The following is a 21,192-nucleotide window of genomic DNA, read 5'->3' on the forward strand; positions in this document are numbered from 1 at the left end:
GGCGTGGAATGTAGCTGAGTGGTAGAGAACTGCTTAGCATGTGCAAGGACCCCGCTTTTATCCACAACACAAGGGGAAAAATAAATATAGAACCCAGTCAAGACTGGTAGAAATCATAATCAGTGCAACCCAATATTTGCCTCAACCTGGCTGGGTTCTCTTCAAATACGATCTCCTCTTCCATTTCATCAGAACCCATGTAATAAACACAGCCTGAGTTCACGAGCGTGTTTGCTTTTATTTCCCTCGGTGTGCCAGTGCCAAGACATTTTACACTCAGTGGGGTTCAGTGACTTGTGCTCCTTTGATGCCCAGCAGGGATTTACCCAGCTGGGTCAGGCGTGGCGTCCACCACAGGTGGATGGATGGTTTTCCGTGGCTCAGTCAGGGAGGTCCTGTGCCCTTCTTTTCCTGGGGTCCTGGTGGTCGCTGTCCACAGTCAGTTGGGGGTTCACTTTTTGTACTGTGCTTATCAGCTTCTTCACTTCAGGATTCGCTTCATTGATTTTCAACCTGGGACATGTGATAAGGGAAAAACCAAGGTTAGTATTACTCCAAGGACATTTATTCCAGAGTCCCAAGTACCCAAACGGGTCACTCTTTAGACATTGTCACCGAGCTCCTTCGTAGAGCATTGATTTCCTTTCTTGATTATTATTCTGTGCAGTGCCCAAGAGTTCCATGTTGACTTTTTAAAAAATTTTTTTAGGTCAGTCGTGGGGCTTGAACTCTGGTCCTGGGTGCTGTCCCTGAGCTTTTCCACTCAAAGCTACCACCCTACCTCTGAAGCCATAGCACCATTTCCGGTTTTCTAGTGGTTAATTGGAGATAAAGAGTCTCACAGACTTTTAGTGCCTGGGCTGGCTTTGAACCTCGATCCTCAGATCTCAGCCTCCTGAGTAGCTAGGATTACAGATGTGAGCTGCCTCTTCCAGCTCCATGTTGACCCCCTAGGGAGACAGGTGGCACCGAACCCCATTCTGCAACTTTGGGCAGTGACTGCACTGTCTGGTTGCCGTCCTTGAGCTCTGGGCTCAAGGCTGGCATTCTTACCCCCTGAGCCACAACTCCACTTCCAGCTTTGGGGGTGGTTAATTGGAGATGGGAAGTCATGGACCCTTCTGCCTGACCTGGTTTTGTTTTTTTTTGCCAGTCCTGGGCTTGAGCTCAGGGCCTGAGCACTGTCCTTGGACTTTCTCAAGGCTAGAACTCTACCACTTGAGCCTCAGCACCACTTCTGGCTTTTTTTTCTATGTATGTGGTACCGAGGAATCGAACCTGGGTTTTTGTGCATGCTAGGCAAGCACTTTAACCACTAGGCCAAACTCCCGGCAACTGACCGGGTTTTGAACTGTGATCCTCAGATCTCAGCCTCCCGAGATGCTAGGATTCCAGGCCTGAGCCACCTATAATCCAGAACCTATGCCTGGCAGTTTATGTCCTTTAGGGCTGAGATTAATGTGAATATACCATCCATACTGCATCAATATAATTATGATTCTAAGTCACCTCCCCATCCCCAGCTGCATCTTTCTTGCATCTGAGAGTTTCTAAAACCTGTTGCCGTGATGATAAGCAGACAATAGAGGCCACCCTCAAACTTACCTCTGAGGCCATCAGACTGGGTGTCCATAGAAGGAATGGACAGATCAGCCCTTGACCACGTGCCAGCAGACAGAGCTGAGAGCCGTGATCGGTGCCCTGAACTCCCACCCACGCCCCCACCAGGAAAGACGGGACGAGTGTGCATACCGCAGTGTTTGCAGCGAGCACCTTTGAGATTGCAAGGCGCCATACAGCATCATCAGTCCTTTCAGTTCCAATGAGTTCTGGCCCAGATCCAGGGTGACCAGCTTCTGGTTGCCGCGGAGGGCCTCAGCCAGCTCCCCGCAGCTGCTGGCAGTGATGGAGCAGTCCCACAGCCTGCGGGCAGGGCGGGGTCACTGGGGGACTCGCTGGGGATGGTGAGGTACCGAGGGACAGGGACGGGTGCCGAGCCTCACTCACCATAGACACTGGAGGTGGCACAACGGGCTCTTCAGGGCCTGGCACAGAGCCCGCATGCCCGAGTCCCCGATGGGGTTCAGCCCCAGATCCAGGCGCGTGAGCCTGGACTCCTGCTGGAGACTCCTGCAGAGGTGCTCACACCCTTGACTGCCTAGGTTGCAATGCCACAGTCTGGGCGTCGCCACAGAGGAGAAAACACACACCCCAAACCTGTTAGGCCCCAGCCAGAGCCAGTGCAAGGCCACAGTCCTCTACCCCCACTCAAGCCTGAGAGCCCAGAGGCAGGAACGCCATCAGAGTGGGGGCACAGGCAGGAGTGTGTGCCCCAAGGACTGGCAGCTCCCAGCCTGCCTGGCATTGGTGACCAGAGAGCTAGCTGTACACGGAAGGGAAGGCTGTGACCGGGGGGGGGGTGAGGGGGGGGCCACCCATCACAAGGGTCTTCGTTCATGGAGGCCAGCATCAGAGACCACGGAAAGAATGCGATGTCGGAGCAAGACTCTACGACAAGACACTGCTGTTGACCTTGAGGCCGCAGCACGGGGTAGTGAGCGGAGGGGTGCAGAGCTCACGTGAGGAGCACTGAGGAGGTGGAGGACGGATGGGGCCCGTGCCTTTCTTTTTTGTTATTGGTCCTGGAGCTTGAACTCAGGCCCTGGGCGCTGTCCCTGAGCTCTTCAGCTCCAGGCTCGTGCTGGGCCACTCAGAGCCACAGCGCCACTTCCCATCTCCTGCTGGTTAACTGGAGATGAGCGTCTCACATTTTCCCACCCAGGCTGGTTTTGAACCACGATCTTCAGATCTCTGCCTTCTGAGGAGCTAGGATTACAGGCCTTTTCTAGCACCTTCATTCTAGCCCAGTGACACCCATTTTTGATGGATGACCTCCAGAACTATAATAAGTGGGGGCCTTTCGTGGTAGAGGGTTCTTAGCATGTGCAAACCAGCCCTCGGTTCGATCCCCAGCACATACGTGTGTGCACACACAGCAGGGACTCACACCAGCGTCTGCAGCTGGCAGTCGGGGTGACTCAAGCCCTCACACAGCATCTTCACCCCGACATCTCCCAGGTCATTGCAGGCCAAGCTCAGGTATATCAGCTGCTGGCTGACGATTAAGACGGAGACCAAATCCTTGCAGCAGGCCTGGGTGAGCTGGCAGTTCTCCAGGCTGTCAAAGCGGCACACAGAGGCGTGGTGGAGGAATTCCCCACACCCAGCCCCCCCCCCCCCGTCTCCATCGCGGGCTGGGGAGCCGTGGGGGGATGGGGGAGGAAGAAGCCCCCCAGCATGCTCTGCTCCCAGGAGCCCAGCACCTTCTGCCCTCTGTGCCCCAGGACACTCACATCAGCTTCTGCAGGGTGTGCCCTGGCTGTATCAGAGTCTGACACAGCAGCTCGGCGCCCCTGTCCAGGACCTCAATGTCGGTGAGTTCCAGGCCGACCAGGGGACTGGCTTGGACAGCCAGGAAGAAGTCTTCCCACAGCTGAGAAGCGATGGAGCAATACCCCAGCCTGAGGGAGAAGCAGGCGCGTTGGTCTCCTGCATCCGACATGGTGGGGGGGTAGGGTTCCCTCTCGACTTCTGCTTGAACTCATGGCCAAACAGTGTAGGCCGGGTCATCGGTGGCCATGGATGGCACTGGGTGACGCAGTGAGACAATGGGACACTGAGGTCCCAGGACGGTGGCTAACAACGTCAACGACAAGTACAACTCTGCAAATGCTCTAACCCTGGGTGGAGGCCAGCTGGGCTCCTTGTACCAGCCCTGGGGCTTGAACTCAGAGCCTTGCAGTCTTGCTCAAGGGTGGTGCTCTGCCTCTTGAACCACAGATACACTTGTATCTTTTCGAGTGTTCACTGGAGACCAGAGCCTCACGCCTGACCTGCCTGGAGTCATTTCACAGTGGCACCGCTTTGTGCAAGGACCGGCACCAGTCCCGCTCCCCACCGCCCTCTGCCTCCAGCAGGACGCCTTCCTTGACCGGCTCGCACAGGCAGGCTCGTCACCCAGCTGGGAAGTGGTGGAGGGGCCGAGGTACCTGAGGTCCTTCAGGCTGCACTTCGGGTGCCTGAGGATCTGGCACAGCAGGGGCAGCAGGTCCTCCTGGCTGGGCCCCTGGAGGGTCAGGTCCATGAGGGCCTCAGAGCCACTGAGGCAGCTGCACAGGCTATGCTGTGTCCCGGCCGGGGAAATATTCTTGAGGCTACGGAACAGAAAGAAAACGGGTGGGGGCAGAGTGTGGCCTAGTGGTAGAGCACTCACCTAGCACGCACAGAGTCCTGGGTTCAAGTCCCTGGAACCAAATACACAGAAAAAGCCAGAAGCGGCACTGTGGCTCATGGGACAGAGCGCTGACCTTGAGCAAAAAGTGTCCAAGGACAGTGCCCAGGCCCTGAGTTCAAGCTGCAGGACTGGCAGAAAAACAAAACACAGGGCTGAGAGTTTGGCCTAGTGGTAGAGTGCTTGCCTAGTATGCATGAAGACCCAGGTTCGAGTCCTCAGTACCACATGCATAGAAAAAAGCCGGAAGTGGTGCTGAGGCCCAAGTGGTAGAGCTCTAGCCTTGAGAAAGTCCAAGGACAGTGCTCAGGCCCTGAGCTCAAGCCCAGGACTGGCAAAGTAAATAAATAAATAAATAAATAAAAACAAAAAAACCCAAAACCAATCCCCCACCAAGAGAATCTAGAGCTTTTGTTTTCTACTCAATATACAGAAGAAATACCAAAGGCTGCAATGTATTTTAGCTTAAAAACTTTCCATTATTTGTGTGTGGCGGGGTGGGGGGGGAGGCTTGAACTCCAGGCTTTCCTCTTGCTGGACTTTCTCCCTCAAGGCTGGCACTCTGCTACTTCTTCAGCCACAGCTCCACTTCTGATTTTCTGGTAGCTCGTTGGAGATCAGAGGCTCTGTGCCTTTCCTGACCAGGCTGGCTTTGAACTATGATCCTCAGATCTCAGCCTCCTGAGCCATTAGAATTATAAGCGTGAGCTAGCCATGCTTGGCTTGTTTTTGTAATTTGAAATAGGGCTGGACCCAGAGTATCTCTTTACCTAGGACCTTGGGGTACCTGGTCTGGAATCTCCAGTATTCTGTCTCAGTGACCCCCCCAATTCCCCCCCTTCTCCCCCCCCAGGGCTCCCCCATTTGGGAGCCGCTGACTTACACCACCTTCTGGAGATTAGAGGCCGTGGGTAATTGTTCACACAGCACCGCCACAGAGGAGCTACTGAGGGAGCTATGGCTGAGCTCCAGGCTCTTCAGGTTCGTGTTGGAGGAAAACATGGAGCAAAGATCTGTCCAGAGAGCGAGCAGGGCCGGCGCATCATCACACCTGTGAACAAGAATGAAGGAGAAGTCCACGTCGATTCCTCGTGGACTAAGCTTTCATGCGTTCTGCTGGAGGCGAGGACAGAACAGAGACAGTGACGGCTGAAGCTCACAGAGCCTGCCCAGCCCGGAACACAGGCGAGCGGGGAGCCCGCACTCAGAATGTCCCAGAAGCTCCCGGGCCTCAACCTGAATGATAACAGGAAGAAAGTAAGCACGAGGGAAAATTTTGAGCATGCGTCAGAAAGGATAGAAGTATCTGGGGTGAGATTTCTTGGTACCTCATACATAGAAAAAAGCTGGAAATGGTGCTATGGCTCAAGGGATAGAGCGCTAGTCTTGAGAAAGTCCAAGGACAGTGCTCAGGCCCCGAGTTCAAGCCCTGGGACTGGCCAAAAAGAAAAAAAAAGTATCTGTGCCTCCCTGTAGAACGCCTGGGATAAGATGGAGGATGGAAGAATCTACAGGAGAATTTACAGGAGCCTCCAGCAGGGAGAACAGAATTTGCGTGTATGTGTGTGTGTGTGCCAGTCCCTGAGGTTTTTCTGCTCAAGGCTAGTGCTCTGCCACTTGAGCCACACCTACCAAAAAAGCAGAAGTGGAGCGAATTGGAGATTAGAGTCTGAGTTTTCCTGCCTGGGCCTCCTCTGTTTTTCTCCTGGGGTTTGAACTCAGGGCTCGGGCACTGTCCCTGAGCAATTTTGCTCAAGGCTATTGCTCTACCACTGTGCGTCACAGCGCCACTTTTGGTTTTCTGGTAGTTCATTGGAGATGAGTCTCACAGACTTTCCTGCCCAGGTTGGCTTTGAACCTCAGTCCTCAGACCTCAGGCTCCTGAGCAGCTAGGATTGCTGGTGTGAGCCACCGGTCCCTTACCTGTGGCCCTGATCGCCGTCCTCGGGGAACAGCCCCTTGGCCACCTGCAGCGTGAGTCTGCGCAGGCCTGGGCAGTGCTGGAGGCAGAAGGAGGCCTGCAGCAGATCCTGGCGGCTCTTCAAGGCCACCGACATCTCCTCCAAGGGAGCCAGCGCCTCCTGCACCAGCTCCTCGTCCTGAGATTCGTAGAGCCACGAGAAGACCTGGCTCAGCCTCGTCTGCAAGAGGAAGGGCTTGCCGCCCTCGGGCGGGCGCTCCAGCAGCTCCCGCCGCCTGGTCTCCAGGGCCATCTGGCAGCCGAAGGCGGCCTCCAGCCTCCAGGCCCTATTCTGGTTCAGGAGGCCGAAGAGGAAGAGGCCGGCCTGGGCCAGGTCGGGGTTCTTCTCCTGGGCCTCTTTGGAGAGCAGCTCGCGCATGTCCTTGGCGTCCTGGCCGGGCCTGGGCTGGGGCTCCAGGAGGTAGAACAGGGCGGCCAGGAGCTGCTGGAAGCTGAGGTGGGTGAAGCGGAAGGCCCGCCGGGAGCCCCGGGACCTCTGGATGATGGCCAGGTTCCGGAAGGGCTGGAGGTCGGAGTCCTCCACCCGTTCCCTCCGGAGATCCCACGCGTAGAAGGTGGACTGCTGGAGCCTCAGCATGCGCGTGGCCAGGCGGCACAGGGCTTCGAGCGGGCCGGCCAGGGGCACTGGGGCCTGGGAGCTGGGCCTGAACCCGTCGCAGAAGAACTGGAGGAACAGGTCGGTGGAGGTGCGGCAGGCCAGGGCCGGGTCCTCGCCTCGCCTCATCAGGGGCCGCAGACAGGCGCAGAGCGCCCGGCACACCTCGGGAGCCGCGCTCAGCTCCCGCAGGACCGGGTTGCCCTTCACGGCCTCCAGGGCTCTCCGGGCCTGGGCCGGGTCTCTGAACTGCCTGCGGAAGTACTCCAGCTTCTCGGCGTCGGAGAATCCCTGCACGCCGAGCAGGACGGGGTGATCCACCACCAGCATGAGCTCCCGCAGGGCGTGGGGCCGCGTGGTGACCACCAGCGTGACGCTGGGCAGCACGGTCCGCTTCAGCAGGCTGGCCAGCAGCACTGGCACGGGCATGTTCTGCTCCCACTGGGTGGACAGGCCTTGGATCAGGTCCCCGGCCTTGCACCTCAGCTCGTCAAAGCCGTCCACCACGAGCAGCGCCTCCTTGTCGTCCAGCAGGTGGGTCAGCAGGTGGTCTTCCATGTCCGGGCAGTCCCCGAAGAGCAGCTGCTGCAGGTTCCTCACCGGGCGAAGGTGCAGCTCCTGGCAGCTCACGTAGTGGGCCAGGTGGAAGGCTGGGCCCAGGTGGCCCTCTGCCCAGTCCAGAATCAGCTTCTTCACCAGCGTGGTCTTCCCGCTGCCCGGGGGCCCGTGCAGTACCAGCGTCTGCGGCTCGGGGTGCCCCCGCCGGAGCGGGTCGCAGAGCAGGAAGAGGCGTCGGTAATGCTCAGTGGCCAGGTAGAACTTGGTCCCTTCCCCCTGCCGGAAGTTGTTCAACCACAGCCTCTTGAATTTCTTCAGGATGATTCTCCTGCATGGATCTACCCTCGTGGGCAGCAAGCGGAGACAGACAGAGACAGACAGACAGACGATGGCGGGTTATTCCTTAGGAAAACTACAAGAAGGGTTTATGTAGGGGTGGCAGAATGGTGACAATAGTGTCAGCTCACTACCACGAGTGAGACAGACACGCACGGATACACCCACCGCTCCCAAGCTACTCTCCAGCGACACTCATCTACCGGCACCGCTTCCCCGACGGTGTTACGATTTCCTGCTTCTTTATGGCTGAGTAATCGTTTTCCTTTTCTCATCTTTGTTCTTTTCTACCATTCTGCATGCAGGTGTGGGAATACCACCAGAAGTCTCCCCGGCACAACCAACCCACACCAATAAACTACCTTCCGAAGGAAGATATCCGGAGAACTCAGCCATAAATACCTAATCCATACCCTAGGGAATGAAGGCAACGGAGGGGAGGGGCTGGGAGGGAGAAGGATGGAGGGAGACCCTGGTACTCCATTGATTTGTGGCGTGGTGACACCTTTGTACCGCTACGGGAAGACAGGAGAGATGTAATCCTAAAAATCAAAATGGCCTTAAGACTGAGCTGAAGAGCTCAGGGACAGCGCGCAGGTCCAGAGTTCAAATCCCACGACCGACAAAAATAAAAATAGGCATGCTGGTGCCATCCTGGAAGCTCCTAGTCTCTGGCTCATGGCACGGGAAGTGAGAGGAGGAGGAAAGAAGGTGGCTCCCGCTTGCAAGACCAACCTGTTCTTTTCCTGTCCACGTCCTCTTCCTGCTCCTGGTACACAAGGATTTCATGCGGCAACACCAGAATCCCTCCCGGATTGATGGCTATGTCTGAAGTGGAAACACACACGAAAGGAGCCGGTGGGCCTGGCAGGTGGCGCCGAGTAGCTCTGCCCTGTCCCTGGAGCCACTGCTCAAAGCACCACTGCAGCTCAGCCCAGACTCGCATCCACCAGTGTCACAGAACCACTGGAGACACCACGGGCTGCGGTCCAGACCGCGCTCCACTCAGCTGCTTTCTGGAGCTATTGATTAATAATTAATAACCATCCATCATTGACAGTCGTGGGGCTTGAACTCTGGGCCTCAGCTTTGTCTCTGAGCTACCACTCAACCACTTGAGCCACAGCACTGGGGTGGTTAATTGGAGATGAGTCTCTCAGCCTTTTGTGTCCAGGCTGGTTTTGAACCGTGATCCTCAGATCTCAGCCTCCTGAGTAGCTAGGATGACAGGCGGGAGCCATCAGCATCTTGCCCAAGTCATATTCTTTTTTTCAGACTTGAGGCTTGAACTCAAGGCCTAAGCACAGTCCTTGGCCTCTCTCAAGGCTAAAGCTCTGCCATTTGAGACACAGCACCACTTCTGAATTTTTCTGTGTATGTGGTGCTGAGGAATTGAACCCGGGTATATAATTTATTTTTTGCCAGTCCTGGGCTTGAGCTCAGGGCCTGAGCACTGTCCTTGGACTTTCTCAAGGCTAGAGCTCTACCACTTGAGCCTCAGCACCATTTCTGGCTTTTTTCTATGTATGTGGTACCGGGGAATCGAACCTGGGTCTTCGTGCATGCGAGGCAAGCACTCTACCACTAGGCCAAATTCCCAGCCCTCAAGTCATATTTTAAAATATACTCGTTATATCAAATCACTAACCCGCAAAAGCCTTTGGCCGATGAAGAAACTTCCCCCCCTTTTTCCCCTTCTCTTTCTTTTTCTGTGATGTTGCGGATTGAACTGAAGAATCACACTTGCTAAGCAGCTGCTGTACTGCTTGTCAGACCCCCTCTAGTTCTTTTTTATTTTTGGACAGGGTCCAGCATTTGTCTATTTCAGGGCTGGCCTCAGGCACTCGAAATCAAGCTCATGTGACGGTAGGCCCCTATACCCGCTTGGAGGTTAAGACGCAGTCTCACTAAGTTTTGCCCTGGCTTTGCCTTGAACCCCAATCCTCTGGTCTCTGCTCCCCATTCCAGATAGCTGAGATTCCAGACACGAGCCACCCCATCAGACAGTGCTTCCTGCCTGCCTGGCGGCCCACCCCACGTGACCTCACTCAGGTCCACCGTCTCTTCTCTTGCTGTTCACAACATTTTCATTATAATGAAAGTGAGTGGCGACCTTGTGTGTAAACAATCAACGTGGAGGTACATACCTGATATCCAGCATCGGGGAGCTAGAGACCAGGGTCAGGAGTGTGGGTAACCCGCACTCCTCAGGGAAACTGTGTGCACGCTTTATGCATACACGCGTGCTCGCATACACACACGCACACACATACACACACATACACACACATACACACACATACACACACGCATATACACACACGCATATACACACACGCATATACACACACGCATACACACACACGCATACACACACATGCATACACACACATGCATACACACACATGCATACACACACATGCATACACACACATGCATACACACACATGCATACACACACATGCATACACACATGCATACACACACATGCATACACACACATGCATACACACACATGCATACACACACATGCATATACACACATGCATATACACACATGCATATACACACATGCATATACACACGCACATGCACACTCACTTGCATCCTTAGTCATGAACAGACAATCTCAGTCACTTGGCATGAAATCCGGGGTTATCAGAAGTAATCCCCGGCGTGGTGACTTACTCATTTCTAGACCATCTTCTCCAGAAATGCTCAACACGATTTCTGAAAAAGGAATTGGTGCAGCACATTTGCTTGAGCAAACCGACACGGGGGAGTCACAGCCCCTCGGCAACCCCCCCCCCAGCTCCAAACCCCGCCTCTCCAGAGGCCAGCAGCCAGCTACAGGCTAGCGCTCTCCCCTGGCCCCGAAGGACAGACCACATTAGGCTAAGAAGTGATTTCTACCTGGAAAAACATGGGCAATGTTTTTAAAGAAATCATTTTTCTTTTATTTATTTTTGTCAGTCCCGGGGCTGGAATCCAGAGCCGGGGCACGACTCCTGAGCCCATGTTCTAGGCCGGTGCTCTAACAGCTGAGCCGCAGCCCCACGCCTGGCTTTTCTGGAGTCCTTAATTGGAAATAAGAGTCTCACAGACTTTTCTGCCCGGCTGGCTTTGAACCAAGCACGATCATCAGATCTCAGCCTCCTGAGGAGCTAGGACGACCAGTGCAAGCCACCAGCTCCAGCTTTATAATTTCTATTAGGCTCAGTAATACCGTGCCCCCTTCCTTCCCCGCTGGGGGTTGTGCCAGGGGCATGGCGGGGGCGGTTAACGCTCTTAGACAAGCCACCCACCGAGGAAGGACATGTCTCTGTGATGGAATGAGCAGGGTTCTGTAATTAAACTCCTGGATAACAGCCGACAGTGGGATCCTGAGAACCCATTTCAGCTGACAGCACGGGCGGGAGAAGGAATGAATGGAAGATGAGACTGGAAGCAGGGCAGCCATAAATCAAACACAGGCCTGAAGGGCAATGGTCCACAGACTTCAACATGCCACGTTTGTGCCCAGGAGCGTGGGGGTCCTCTAAGGGCCAGTCCAATCCCTTCTGCCTGCAGTGCCCTCTGCTCCGCCCTCCCCTAGGACACGCGTGCACACTCTGCTGACCGGTCAGTTCCTCCTCGGCCTTTTCGGCTAGGTCCTTTCTGTTGAGCTCCTGCAAGACGTGCATGGTCACCATCTCCACCCAGCCTCCAGGACAGTGGTTGGTGAGGATATTCACCAGATTCCCCACGCTGGCTTCTTCCATCTCATCCAGCGGGACATTGTGGAGCTCATGCTGTTGGACCAAGAGTTCCAGCCGGGACTTGAACTCCCTCAGCTCCTCCTGGCTCAGCTGCTCCAGGAGGGCCGGCAGGTTGAAATGCAGCTCAGCTTCCGCTGCCATTCCTTTGTGCGGTGGGATCTGAGCTCCTGGCTGCACAGAAGACAGAGACAGACAAGCCCTTGGTACCCCTGTGCCCAGGTACAGCTCTCCTGTCACTCATTCTGCCTCTTTGAGGAGTTTGCAAAGAGGTCACCTTCCCTGGCTTGAATTTAGGGCCTGGGCGCTGTCCCTGAGCCAGAGTTCAAGCTCCATGACCACCAACAACAGAAAAGAGTGGGGGGAGAAGAAGACGAAGCCCTTAGCTGGCTCACGCCTGTCATCCTAGCTACTGGGGAGGCCGAGATCACAGTTCGTGAGGCTCAGGGACACCACCCTTCCTCTACACAGGGACACCAGTTATCTGCAAGTGTCTAGGTCAGAGCCTGCCACCTGCCATGCGCCGCCCCTCCCCCCAAGCCTGGCCACAGAGTCCCAGAGGACTCTAGGGTTTCCTCCCAGCTTGCCACACACAATCTTTGAACGGAGAAGAGTTTTCCTGGAGACCCCAGTTACCCTTCAAGGTGTGACACCCCGGCATTGAAAGAAGAGAGCAGGCATGTTGCCCTAGAGACAACCAAGAGAAGTGAAGACATACAGAAAGGGAGCCCAGCTCTTACCTCTTTCAAACAGGCACCAATGCAGTGCCCAGGGCTGCAGGCAAGCTCTGATAAAAGGATTCCTCTTTGTACCCCAGCTCTGTGATTGGTCCTCAGGAACCAGCCAGCTCTGTGATTGGTCTCTGCAAAGCAACCAGCTCTGTGATTGGTCTCTGCAAAGCAACCAGCTCTGTGATTGGGCCTCAGGAAACCAATCACATGGTTGAGAACTCCTAGCCTCCCTCATGAGTACCAATAAGCAGAACTCCCGCTTCCTGCTTGGCTGCAGACAGTCTGCCATTTTGCCTATGGTTCTGACATTGGTACCCAAGTGTCTGCCTGCTGCGTGTGCCTGTGTCCTTCCATCCGAGGGTCCCTCTTCCCCTTCCTCTTTCTGTCCTATGTAGCTGGGACGCCACAGAGCGGTGTGTCTGTGAGCCAGGCCCCTGCCCACCTTTAGGTGCATGTGTGTGAATTGCAGTTTGTTCTTCCCTGCATTTATCAGGCTCAGATGCGAGTTAAACTCACCTCTTGGGGCATCATTTCACGATGTCAGCTCTCGAAAACTCCTGCTTTTAGGCCAGATTTGGAGGTGGGGCGTTCTTTAAAAAGCCCCAGATGATTGTCAAGGCAGCGGGGTTTGACTACTCACGGCTGTACTTTCTGCAGGGATCAGCTGTCTCCTGTCTTCCAGATACAGCAAGAGCTCCACCTGCCTGTCCTGTGAAATGTCCAAAACGGCCAAGCTCATCCGTTTCACCCTGGCAACATTCACTCTGTAGGTGTAGAAACCAAACAGCAGGACTGGAGAAGGGGGAAGAAGGCTGCGGTAGCACAGCCAGCAGAGCGCTTGCGGGTGTTTGGGGTTTTCCCTACAATTTTGGATTTTTCGGCTTGCTTTCACTATATTTGAACCAACATATCTGTATTGACACCTCATCTGCTTATGTGTCTAGTGAAGTCTCTCGAACAATGCAGAAGGCCATAAAATTAACATAAGAGAATAGCCTAAAATAAGACAATGTAAATCCTAGGTGAGATTAAAAATTCCCTGATAGCCGTGTTCCAGTAAATTTTTTTTTTTTTTCTGGTCATGGGGCTTGAACTCTGGGCCTAGGTGCTGTCCCTGGGCTCTTCAGCTCAAGACTAGTGCTCTACCACTTGAGCCACAGCACTGCTTCTGGCTTTTTCTGGGAATGTACCACTGAGGACTGGAACCTAGGCTGTCATGCTTGCGGAGGCGAGGCTCAGAGGGGTTCTTCCCCCACTCCCAGCCAGGAGCTATTGCCCCTGGACTTGGGGTGTTCTGCCTTCCAAACACGTGGGCGTATTCTTGTTCCCCAACAAGAGAGTTTGGAGAGCCCTCTAAACCCTGACTTTTGGGGTCTCCTGTTGGCTTCTCAGTATCCATGTTTGACCATATCCCCAGCCGCTAGGGTACCAGGGGCCCCCAGTCTTTATCCCACCCCCCCAGGTCAATGAAACTGGGGCAAAAATTTCCCACAATGCTAGTTCCCTGGACCACAAGCTTCCCTCCCTCCCTCCTTCCCTTCCCACTGCACGATTGCCCGGGGCTTGCCCCAAATTGCTGGTTTAGGTTTAACTGAAACTCAGCTGTGCTGGAAACTGGCTCCTTCCCATGCCCTCTCCCCAGCTACAGGAGCCCAGGACTCGCCAGGGTCAAGCCCACTAAGAAAATGTTCTGATACTTCTGATACACGCGAACCAAAATACACATTCCCATGATAATTCCTGTTCTACGTTATTCTCTTACCTGAGCAGATGCCTGGGCTTAAGAGCTGTCCCGGGGGAAAAGTTCTGACCACCCCCCACTCACATTCACCAGGACCAGTTAAGTTAGAATCGCTGGGGGGGGGAGCTGATGCCTTCCAGGTGAACCTCATATCCGTGGCCCAGAAGCACCTATTTAATCCAGGGTGTCTGTGCCGCCCCCCGCCTGTAGGAAGGCTCGGGCAGTAGGGGGGAAACTGGGGTCAGGCTGAGAGCTGGGCTGGCTTTCCTGCCGCCATGGCATTGGCGCAGAGTGTGCAGGGAGAGGCTGGAAGTCCTGGCCTGGAGAAGGTGAGTCCGCGGCCTGCCTGCCCCTGGCTCCCCCTCCTCTCAGGCCAGCAGTACTTGTCTGTCTTCTCTCACAGAAGGTTCCAGGCCTGGGGTTTTCTCTAGTGCTTTTTGGGTGATTCCTCAGGGGCTTGGGGTTCGCTTTGTCCTTGTCCTGAGCTAGGATTCCATTCCTAGCTTTTCCTTCTAAGAGTGCGTGTGTGTGTGTGTGTGTGTGTGTGTGTGTGTGCATGCACACGCTCTTGGGTGGGGGGGGGCGTCGGTCATGGCCTGACCTCCGGGCCTGGGTGCTGTCCCTGATCTTTTCTTGCTCATGGCGAGTGCTCTGTCTGGAGTTTTTCTGTGGTTAGAGATATGTCTCTCAGATTTCCCTCCCACCCCACACACATCCATGGCTTCCAACGGTGGACCTCAGATCTCACCTCCTGAATAGCTAGGATGACAGGCCCTAGCCACCAAGCCTGCAGCTTTGCAGTTCTTCCTCAGGGCTGAATATTGCTGCACGCTCCCCATCCACGGGCGCCCGGGCCGTTTCCACGCTGGCCACGTGTGTGAGCAGCGCTCGGGAAGCCTCGTGGGCAGGTTTTCCTTCTGCTTTGTGCAGCGTGCAATTCCTTGGGTTGGCATCAGGCATATGCGTTTGGTTCTCCCCTGTGGCTCTGGTTTTGCTCAGTGGAGCAAGCGAGCCATCCACAGGTAGGAAATGCGGGACCAGGACCCCCTCACCCACCCATACTGGGCATGCTCAAGCCCCTTATTCACACACCGGCTTCCCATATCACTTCTTGGGTTTTACGTGTTGTGTGTGTCAGTCCCAGAGCTGGAGCTTGGGGCCTGTGCTCTGGCTTCGCTTTTACACTTCAGGGTGGTGCTCTACCCCTTGAGCCACAGCTCCACTTTGGCTTTCTGCTGGCTAATTGGAGATAAGAGTCTCACGTGCTTCTTCCGCCTGGGCTGGCTTCCAATCTCCGCCTCCTGAGTGGTAGTTGACAGGTGTGAGCCACTCAGCTCAGCTTCCTCTTGTATTTTTTTGCCAGTCCCGGGGCTTGAACCCAGGGTGTTGGCACTGTCCTTGGACACTTTTTGCTCTGCCACTTTTTGCTCTGCCACTTGAGCCACAGCACCACTTCTGTGTATGTGGTCCCGAGGAATCGAACCCAGGCCTTCCTGCAGGCTGGTCAAGCACTTTACCACTAGGCCACACTCGTGGCCTCTGATATTTTTATATTATCTATTTGCTGTGCTGGAAATCAGGTTCTTGACACACAAGGAAACACTTTTGTCACTGGCCTACAGGCCGGTTAGTTTGTTAATGTCTGTGATGTCTGTGTAAGCAGCTAGAACTTCCCTGGTTTCCCCCCTCTCCCCCCCGGAGGACGTGGGGTTCTGGGGCATCTCCTCCACTGTGGCTCTCAATTACTGTTTAAATCCCGACCGTTAAGTGCTGTCTTTGGGCTCCATGATGTCTTTGAAGCCACAGTGTAACGTGGAGAACCTTCTGGAAACATTGGACAAGAATGAGTTGCAGCGCTTCAAGTCTCAGCTGAGGTCTTGCATCCCGTCGGTGGAGGGGCTGCAGAAATTCCCCTGGCATGAAGTGGCAGAGGCCAGCGGCAGGCAACTGGCAGAGATTCTGAAGGACAGATGGCCGAGCCAGAGTCTGAAAAGGACCATCCTGGAGATCCTGGAGAAGATGAAGCGGATGGACCTGACTCCCCTCCTGGGCAAGTACCCTGCTGGCCTGCCCATGGCCGGTGGCCCCGGGGGATCAGCCACACGAAGGGATAACAGGGTAACTCAGCCCTGATGGCTCCTGGCCACTTTCTTAGCGATTCAGAGGCTGAGATAGGAGGATCGCGGTTCAAAGCCAGCCCAGGCAAGAAATGCCCTGAAACTCTTCATCTCCCATGAACCACCAGAAAGCTGGAAGTGGAGCTGTGGCTCTCATGATGGGTACAGAGCCCAGGCTGGAGCATAAAAACAGCAAAATCCCAGGTGTGACTGGCCCTGGCCGCAGGCAGGTGGTCCTGACCTTGGCTTAGCTGAAAGTTCTACCCGAGCCCGGCCTGGGGCTCCTGCCCTTGACCCCCAAGAGACCACAACCTACTTCTTGTTTTCCCCTTCCTTATTAAGATGCATGTAGGTCCGACCCCAAATCACCCTCAGGCTGGCAATCTGATCCTGTGGGAAGGCCGCTGCCCCTTGCCATTCTTCCTAAACCGTCCTCACCCGTTGGAAGATGGAGTTTGGCTCGCTTCCTTTCTCTCTTCTCTACTTTCCTAACATGGGAGTGTCGAGATTTACATTGCTGTATGTGTGTGTATCACATATACACACACATGTATGTGTTAGACCCACACACACAGTGTATATGTACACATCGCATATACATTGACATAAGGGTACTGGGTCTAACTGGTGCCATCTTGGCTACATGATGGGTCCTAAAGGCTTGGGTCTAACTGGTGCCATCTTGTCCTGGTGGATAACGGTGACCCTTCCCAGGTGCTGGGCATGTCTGACTCCCCGAGGCTGGGGTAGTAGAGACGTGGACAGGAATTACTGTACCTTCCAGTCTTGGGTCATGAATTGTCCAGCTTCCTGGGACTCTGCCTTCTGACTTGACCCCCACCCCTGTCTAGGTCCAAACCAGTTCAGGCAACACGCGTCAGTCACTGGGCCCGCCAGTCTCCATGGACTCCGCCGCAGCTCTCCGTTCCTGTTTATTGGTCTTGCTTATCTGTTCTTTCCTGTCCTACTCTCGGCTCAAGTTTCCCCGGTGTTGAGTGTATTGGAGGCAGCTGTAGGTCTTGGGCAGGAGTCACATATAATTTACATAATATATATATTTATATATATTACAGGTATTGAAACAACAGAACAAATGAAGACAGAAGAACTGAAAAGTTGTGAGCTGGAAAAGCTGGGTGAGTGGTTTCTGTCATGTGGCATGCAGGGCCAATGGTCTTTTTCTGACGTCAATACTATAGTTAACTTCCTTTTTTACAGAGGAGGTTCAGGCATCGGTAGTAGAACAAAAACTGGAGGAAGAACCAAAAGAGTCAGAGATGGAAAATCTAGGTCAGTGGCTTGCCTTATGGCTTGCAGGGTGAAGGGTCTCTTTTTCTTTTTGGCCACTCCTGGACTGAACTCAGGGCCTGAGCACTGTCCTTGGACTTTCTCAAGGCTAGAGCTTTACACTTGAGCCACAGCACCATTTCCGGCTTTTTCCATGTATGCGGTACCAAGGAATTGAATTCAGGTCTTCGTGCATGCTAGGCAAGCACTCTACCATTAGGCCAAACTCCTGGCCCCTGAATGGTCTTTTTCTGACATGTGTGTATGAATATATGAATGTATAAAATATATTTTACAGAGGATGTTCAGGCATCGGTAATAGAAGAGCAAATGCAGGGAGAGGAACCAAAACAGTCTGAGACAGAAAGGCGAGGTGAGCGGTATCTGTCCTGTGACATGCAGAGCGAATGGTTTAAAAAATATATTTTATCTCAGTATTTTTTTTGCCAGTGCTGGGCTTGAGCTCAGGGCCTGAGCACTGTCCTTGGACTTTCTCAAGGATAGAACTCTACCACTTGAGCCTCAGCACCACTTCTGGCTTTTTTCTATGTATGTGGTACCGAGGAATCGAACCCGGGTCTTCATGCATGCCAGGCAAGCACTTTAACCACTAAGCCAAACTCCCGGCCTGGTACCGAGGAATCTTAACTCGGGGCTTTGTGCATGCAAGGCAAGCACTCTACCACTAAGCCAGGCTACAGGATCCAATGTTTTCTTTTCTTTTTAATTTTTTTATTACAATGTATAGAGGGGCAACAGCTATATTACCAGATAGTAGGTACATTACTTGTACACATTGATACTCATGTTTTTGTTCCCATTTCCTTTCCCCATGTGGGTTTTTTCTTTCAGAGGATATTCAGGCATCAGTAATAGAAGAACAAATGCAGGAAGAACAAAAAATGCAGGAAGAACTGAAGGACTCCGAGATGGAAATACAAGGTGAATGGTTTGTCTTGTGGTATTCATGGTAAATAATCTTTATTGACATTTTGATATGTGTTATATATATATATAGAGAGAGAGACACTGATATGTGTGTGTGTGTGTGTGTGTGTATACACATGCACACTATTTATTTTTTGGCCGATCCTGGAGCTTGAACTCAGGGCCTGAGCACTGTCCTGGGACTTTCTCAAGGCTAGCGCTCTACCACTGAGCCACTTCCGGCTTTTTTCTATGAATGTGGTATGGAGGAATTGGACCCAGGTTTCCTTGCATGCTAGGCAAGCATTCTAACCACTAGACCAAACTCGGGGCCATTGAATGTTCTTTTTCTGACTGAGATAAATCAATAATATATTGATTTAGCAATTATATATGTATTATATATTACATATGTATTATATATAAATTCTTTTAAAACAGAGAATGTTCAGACACTGGTAATAGAAGAACAAAAACAGGGGCAAGAACCAGAGGAAGAAAAACAGGGGCAAGAACCAGAGGAACAAAAACGGGGGCAAGAACCAGAGGAGCCAAAACGGGGGCAAGAACCAGAGGAGCCAAAACGGGGGCAAGAACCAAAAGATTCCGAGATGGAAAAGGAAGGTGAGTGGTTTGCCTTGTGGCATGCAGGGAGGATGGTCTTTTTTTCTGACGTGTGTGTGTGTGTGTGTGTGTGTGTGTATGTGTGTATGTGTGTGTATACATGCACACTATTTGGCCAATCCTGGGGCTTGAGCTCAGGGTCTGAGCACTGTCCTTGGACTTTCTCAAGGCTAGCGCTCTACCACTTGAACCACAGCGCCACTTCCGGCTTTTTCTATGAATGTGGTATGGAGGAATTGGACGCAGGTTTCTGTGCATGCTAGGCAAGCATTCTACCACTAGACCAAGCTCTGGGCCATTGAATGTTCTTTATCTGACTGAGATAAATCTATATTGATTTAGCAATTATATATGTATTATACATTACATATGTATTATATATAAATTCTTTTAAAACAGAGAATGTTCAGGCACTGGTAATAGAAGAACAAAAACAGGAAGAACTAGAACAAAAACAGGGGCAAGAACCAGAAGAACAAAAACAGGGGCAAGAACCAGAGGAAGAAAAACAGGGGCAAGAACCAGAGGAACAAAAACAGGGGCAAGAACCAGAGGAACAAAAACAGGGGCAAGAACCAGAGGAGCCAAAACAGGGGCAAGAACCAGAGGAGCCAAAACAGGGGCAAGAACCAGAGGAACAAAAACAGGGGCAAGAACCAGAGGAGCCAAAACAGGGGCAAGAACCAGAGGAACAAAAACAGGGGCAAGAACCAGAGGAACAAAAACAGGGGCAAGAACCAGAGGAGCCAAAACAGGGGCAAGAACCAGAGGAACAAAAACAGGGGCAAGAACCAGAGGAGCCAAAACAGGGGCAAGAACCAGAGGAAGAAAAACAGGGGCAAGAACCAGAGGAACAAAAACAGGGGCAAGAACCAAAAGACTCCGAGATGGAAAAGGAAGGTGAGTGGTTTGCCTTGTGGCATGCAGGGAGGATGGTCTTTTTTTCTGACCTGTGTGTGTGTGTATACACATGCACACTATTTATTTTTTGGCCAATCCTGGGGCTTGAACTCAGGGTCTGAGCACTGTCCTTAGACTTAAGGCTAGCGCTCTACCACTTGAGCCACAGCCCCACTTCCGGCTTTTTTCTATGAATGTGGTATGGAGGAATTGGACCCAGGTTTCCGTGCATGCTAGGCAAGCATTCTACTACTAGACCAAACTCGGGGCCATTGAATGTTCTTTTTCTGACAGATCAATATATATTGATTTATTGATTTAGCAATTATATATGCATTATATATTACATATGTATTATATATAAATTCTTTTAAAACAGAGAATGTTCAGGCACTGGTAATAGAAGAACAAAAACAGGGGCAAGAACCAGAGGAAGAAAAACGGGGGCAAGAACCAGAGGAAGAAAAACGGGGGCAAGAACCAGAGGAAGAAAAACGGGGGCAAGAACCAGAGGAAGAAAAACGGGGGCAAGAACCAGAGGAAGAAAAACGGGGGCAAGAACCAGAGGAAGAAAAACGGGGGCAAGAACCAGAGGAAGAAAAACGGGGGCAAGAACCAAAAGATTCCGAGATGGTAAAGGAAGGTGAGTGGTTTGCCTTGTGGCATGCAGGGAGGATGGTCTTTTTTTCTGACGTGTGTGTGTGTGTGTGTGTGTGTGTGTGTGTGTGTGTGTGTATGTGTGTATGTGTGTGTATACATGCACACTATTTTTTGGTTAATCCTAGGGCTTGAACTCAGGGCCTGAGCACTGTCCTTGGACTTTCTCAAGGCTAGCGCTCTACCACTTGAACCACAGCGCCACTTCCGGCTTTTTCTATGAATGTGGTATGGAGGAATTGGACGCAGGTTTCTGTGCATGCTAGGCAAGCATTCTACCACTAGACCAAGCTCTGGGCCATTGAATGTTCTTTATCTGACTGAGATAAATCAATATATATTGATTTAGCAATTATATATGTATTATACATTACATATGTATTATATATAAATTCTTTTAAAACAGAGAATGTTCAGGCACTGGTAATAGAAGAACAAAAACAGGAGGAAGAACCAGAAGAACAAAAACAGGAGGAAGAACCAGAGGAACAAAAACAGGGGCAAGAACCAGAGGCACAAAAACAGGGGCAAGAACCAGAGGAGCCAAAACAGGGGCAAGAACCAGAGGAACCAAAACAGGGGCAAGAACCAGAGGAAGAAAAACAGGGGCAAGAACCAGAGGAGCCAAAATGGGGGCAAGAACCAGAGGAGCCAAAACGGGGGCAAGAACCAGAGGAGCCAAAACGGGGGCA

At 52.7% G+C, this 21,192-nt stretch overlaps 1 protein-coding gene across 1 annotated transcript; it reads right to left on the reverse strand.

The window, feature by feature from the left end:
- Positions 1–380: 380 nt before the first annotated feature.
- Nlrp2 (NLR family pyrin domain containing 2) lies at positions 381–10,378 on the reverse strand. Its single transcript, XM_090321946.1, has 9 exons — positions 10,363–10,378; positions 8,497–8,589; positions 6,215–7,763; positions 5,175–5,342; positions 4,050–4,214; positions 3,008–3,178; positions 2,008–2,130; positions 1,753–1,923; positions 381–513 (listed from the first exon to the last, which is right to left on the reverse strand). The coding sequence occupies exons 1-9, from the start codon at positions 10,376–10,378 to the stop codon at positions 381–383; spliced, it is 2,589 nt and encodes an 862-aa protein (XP_090178072.1).
- Positions 10,379–21,192: the final 10,814 nt, after the last annotated feature.

This window comes from Megascapheus bottae, chromosome 31 (genome assembly GCF_031878675.1).
Source record: "Megascapheus bottae isolate mThoBot1 chromosome 31, mThoBot2.hap1, whole genome shotgun sequence".
Lineage (NCBI taxonomy): Eukaryota > Metazoa > Chordata > Mammalia > Rodentia > Geomyidae > Megascapheus > Megascapheus bottae.

Bases quoted from the DNA above. Each gene is read 5' to 3' on its own strand.
- Nlrp2 (XM_090321946.1), bottom strand. The intron at 7,764-8,496 runs GTTGGTCTTGCA...CCACGAGGGTAG, and splicing joins CGTGGACAGGAAAAGAACAG to ATCCATGCAGGAGAATCATC. The intron at 1,924-2,007 runs GTGAGTGAGGCT...CCCTGCCCGCAG, and splicing joins TGCCACCTCCAGTGTCTATG to GCTGTGGGACTGCTCCATCA.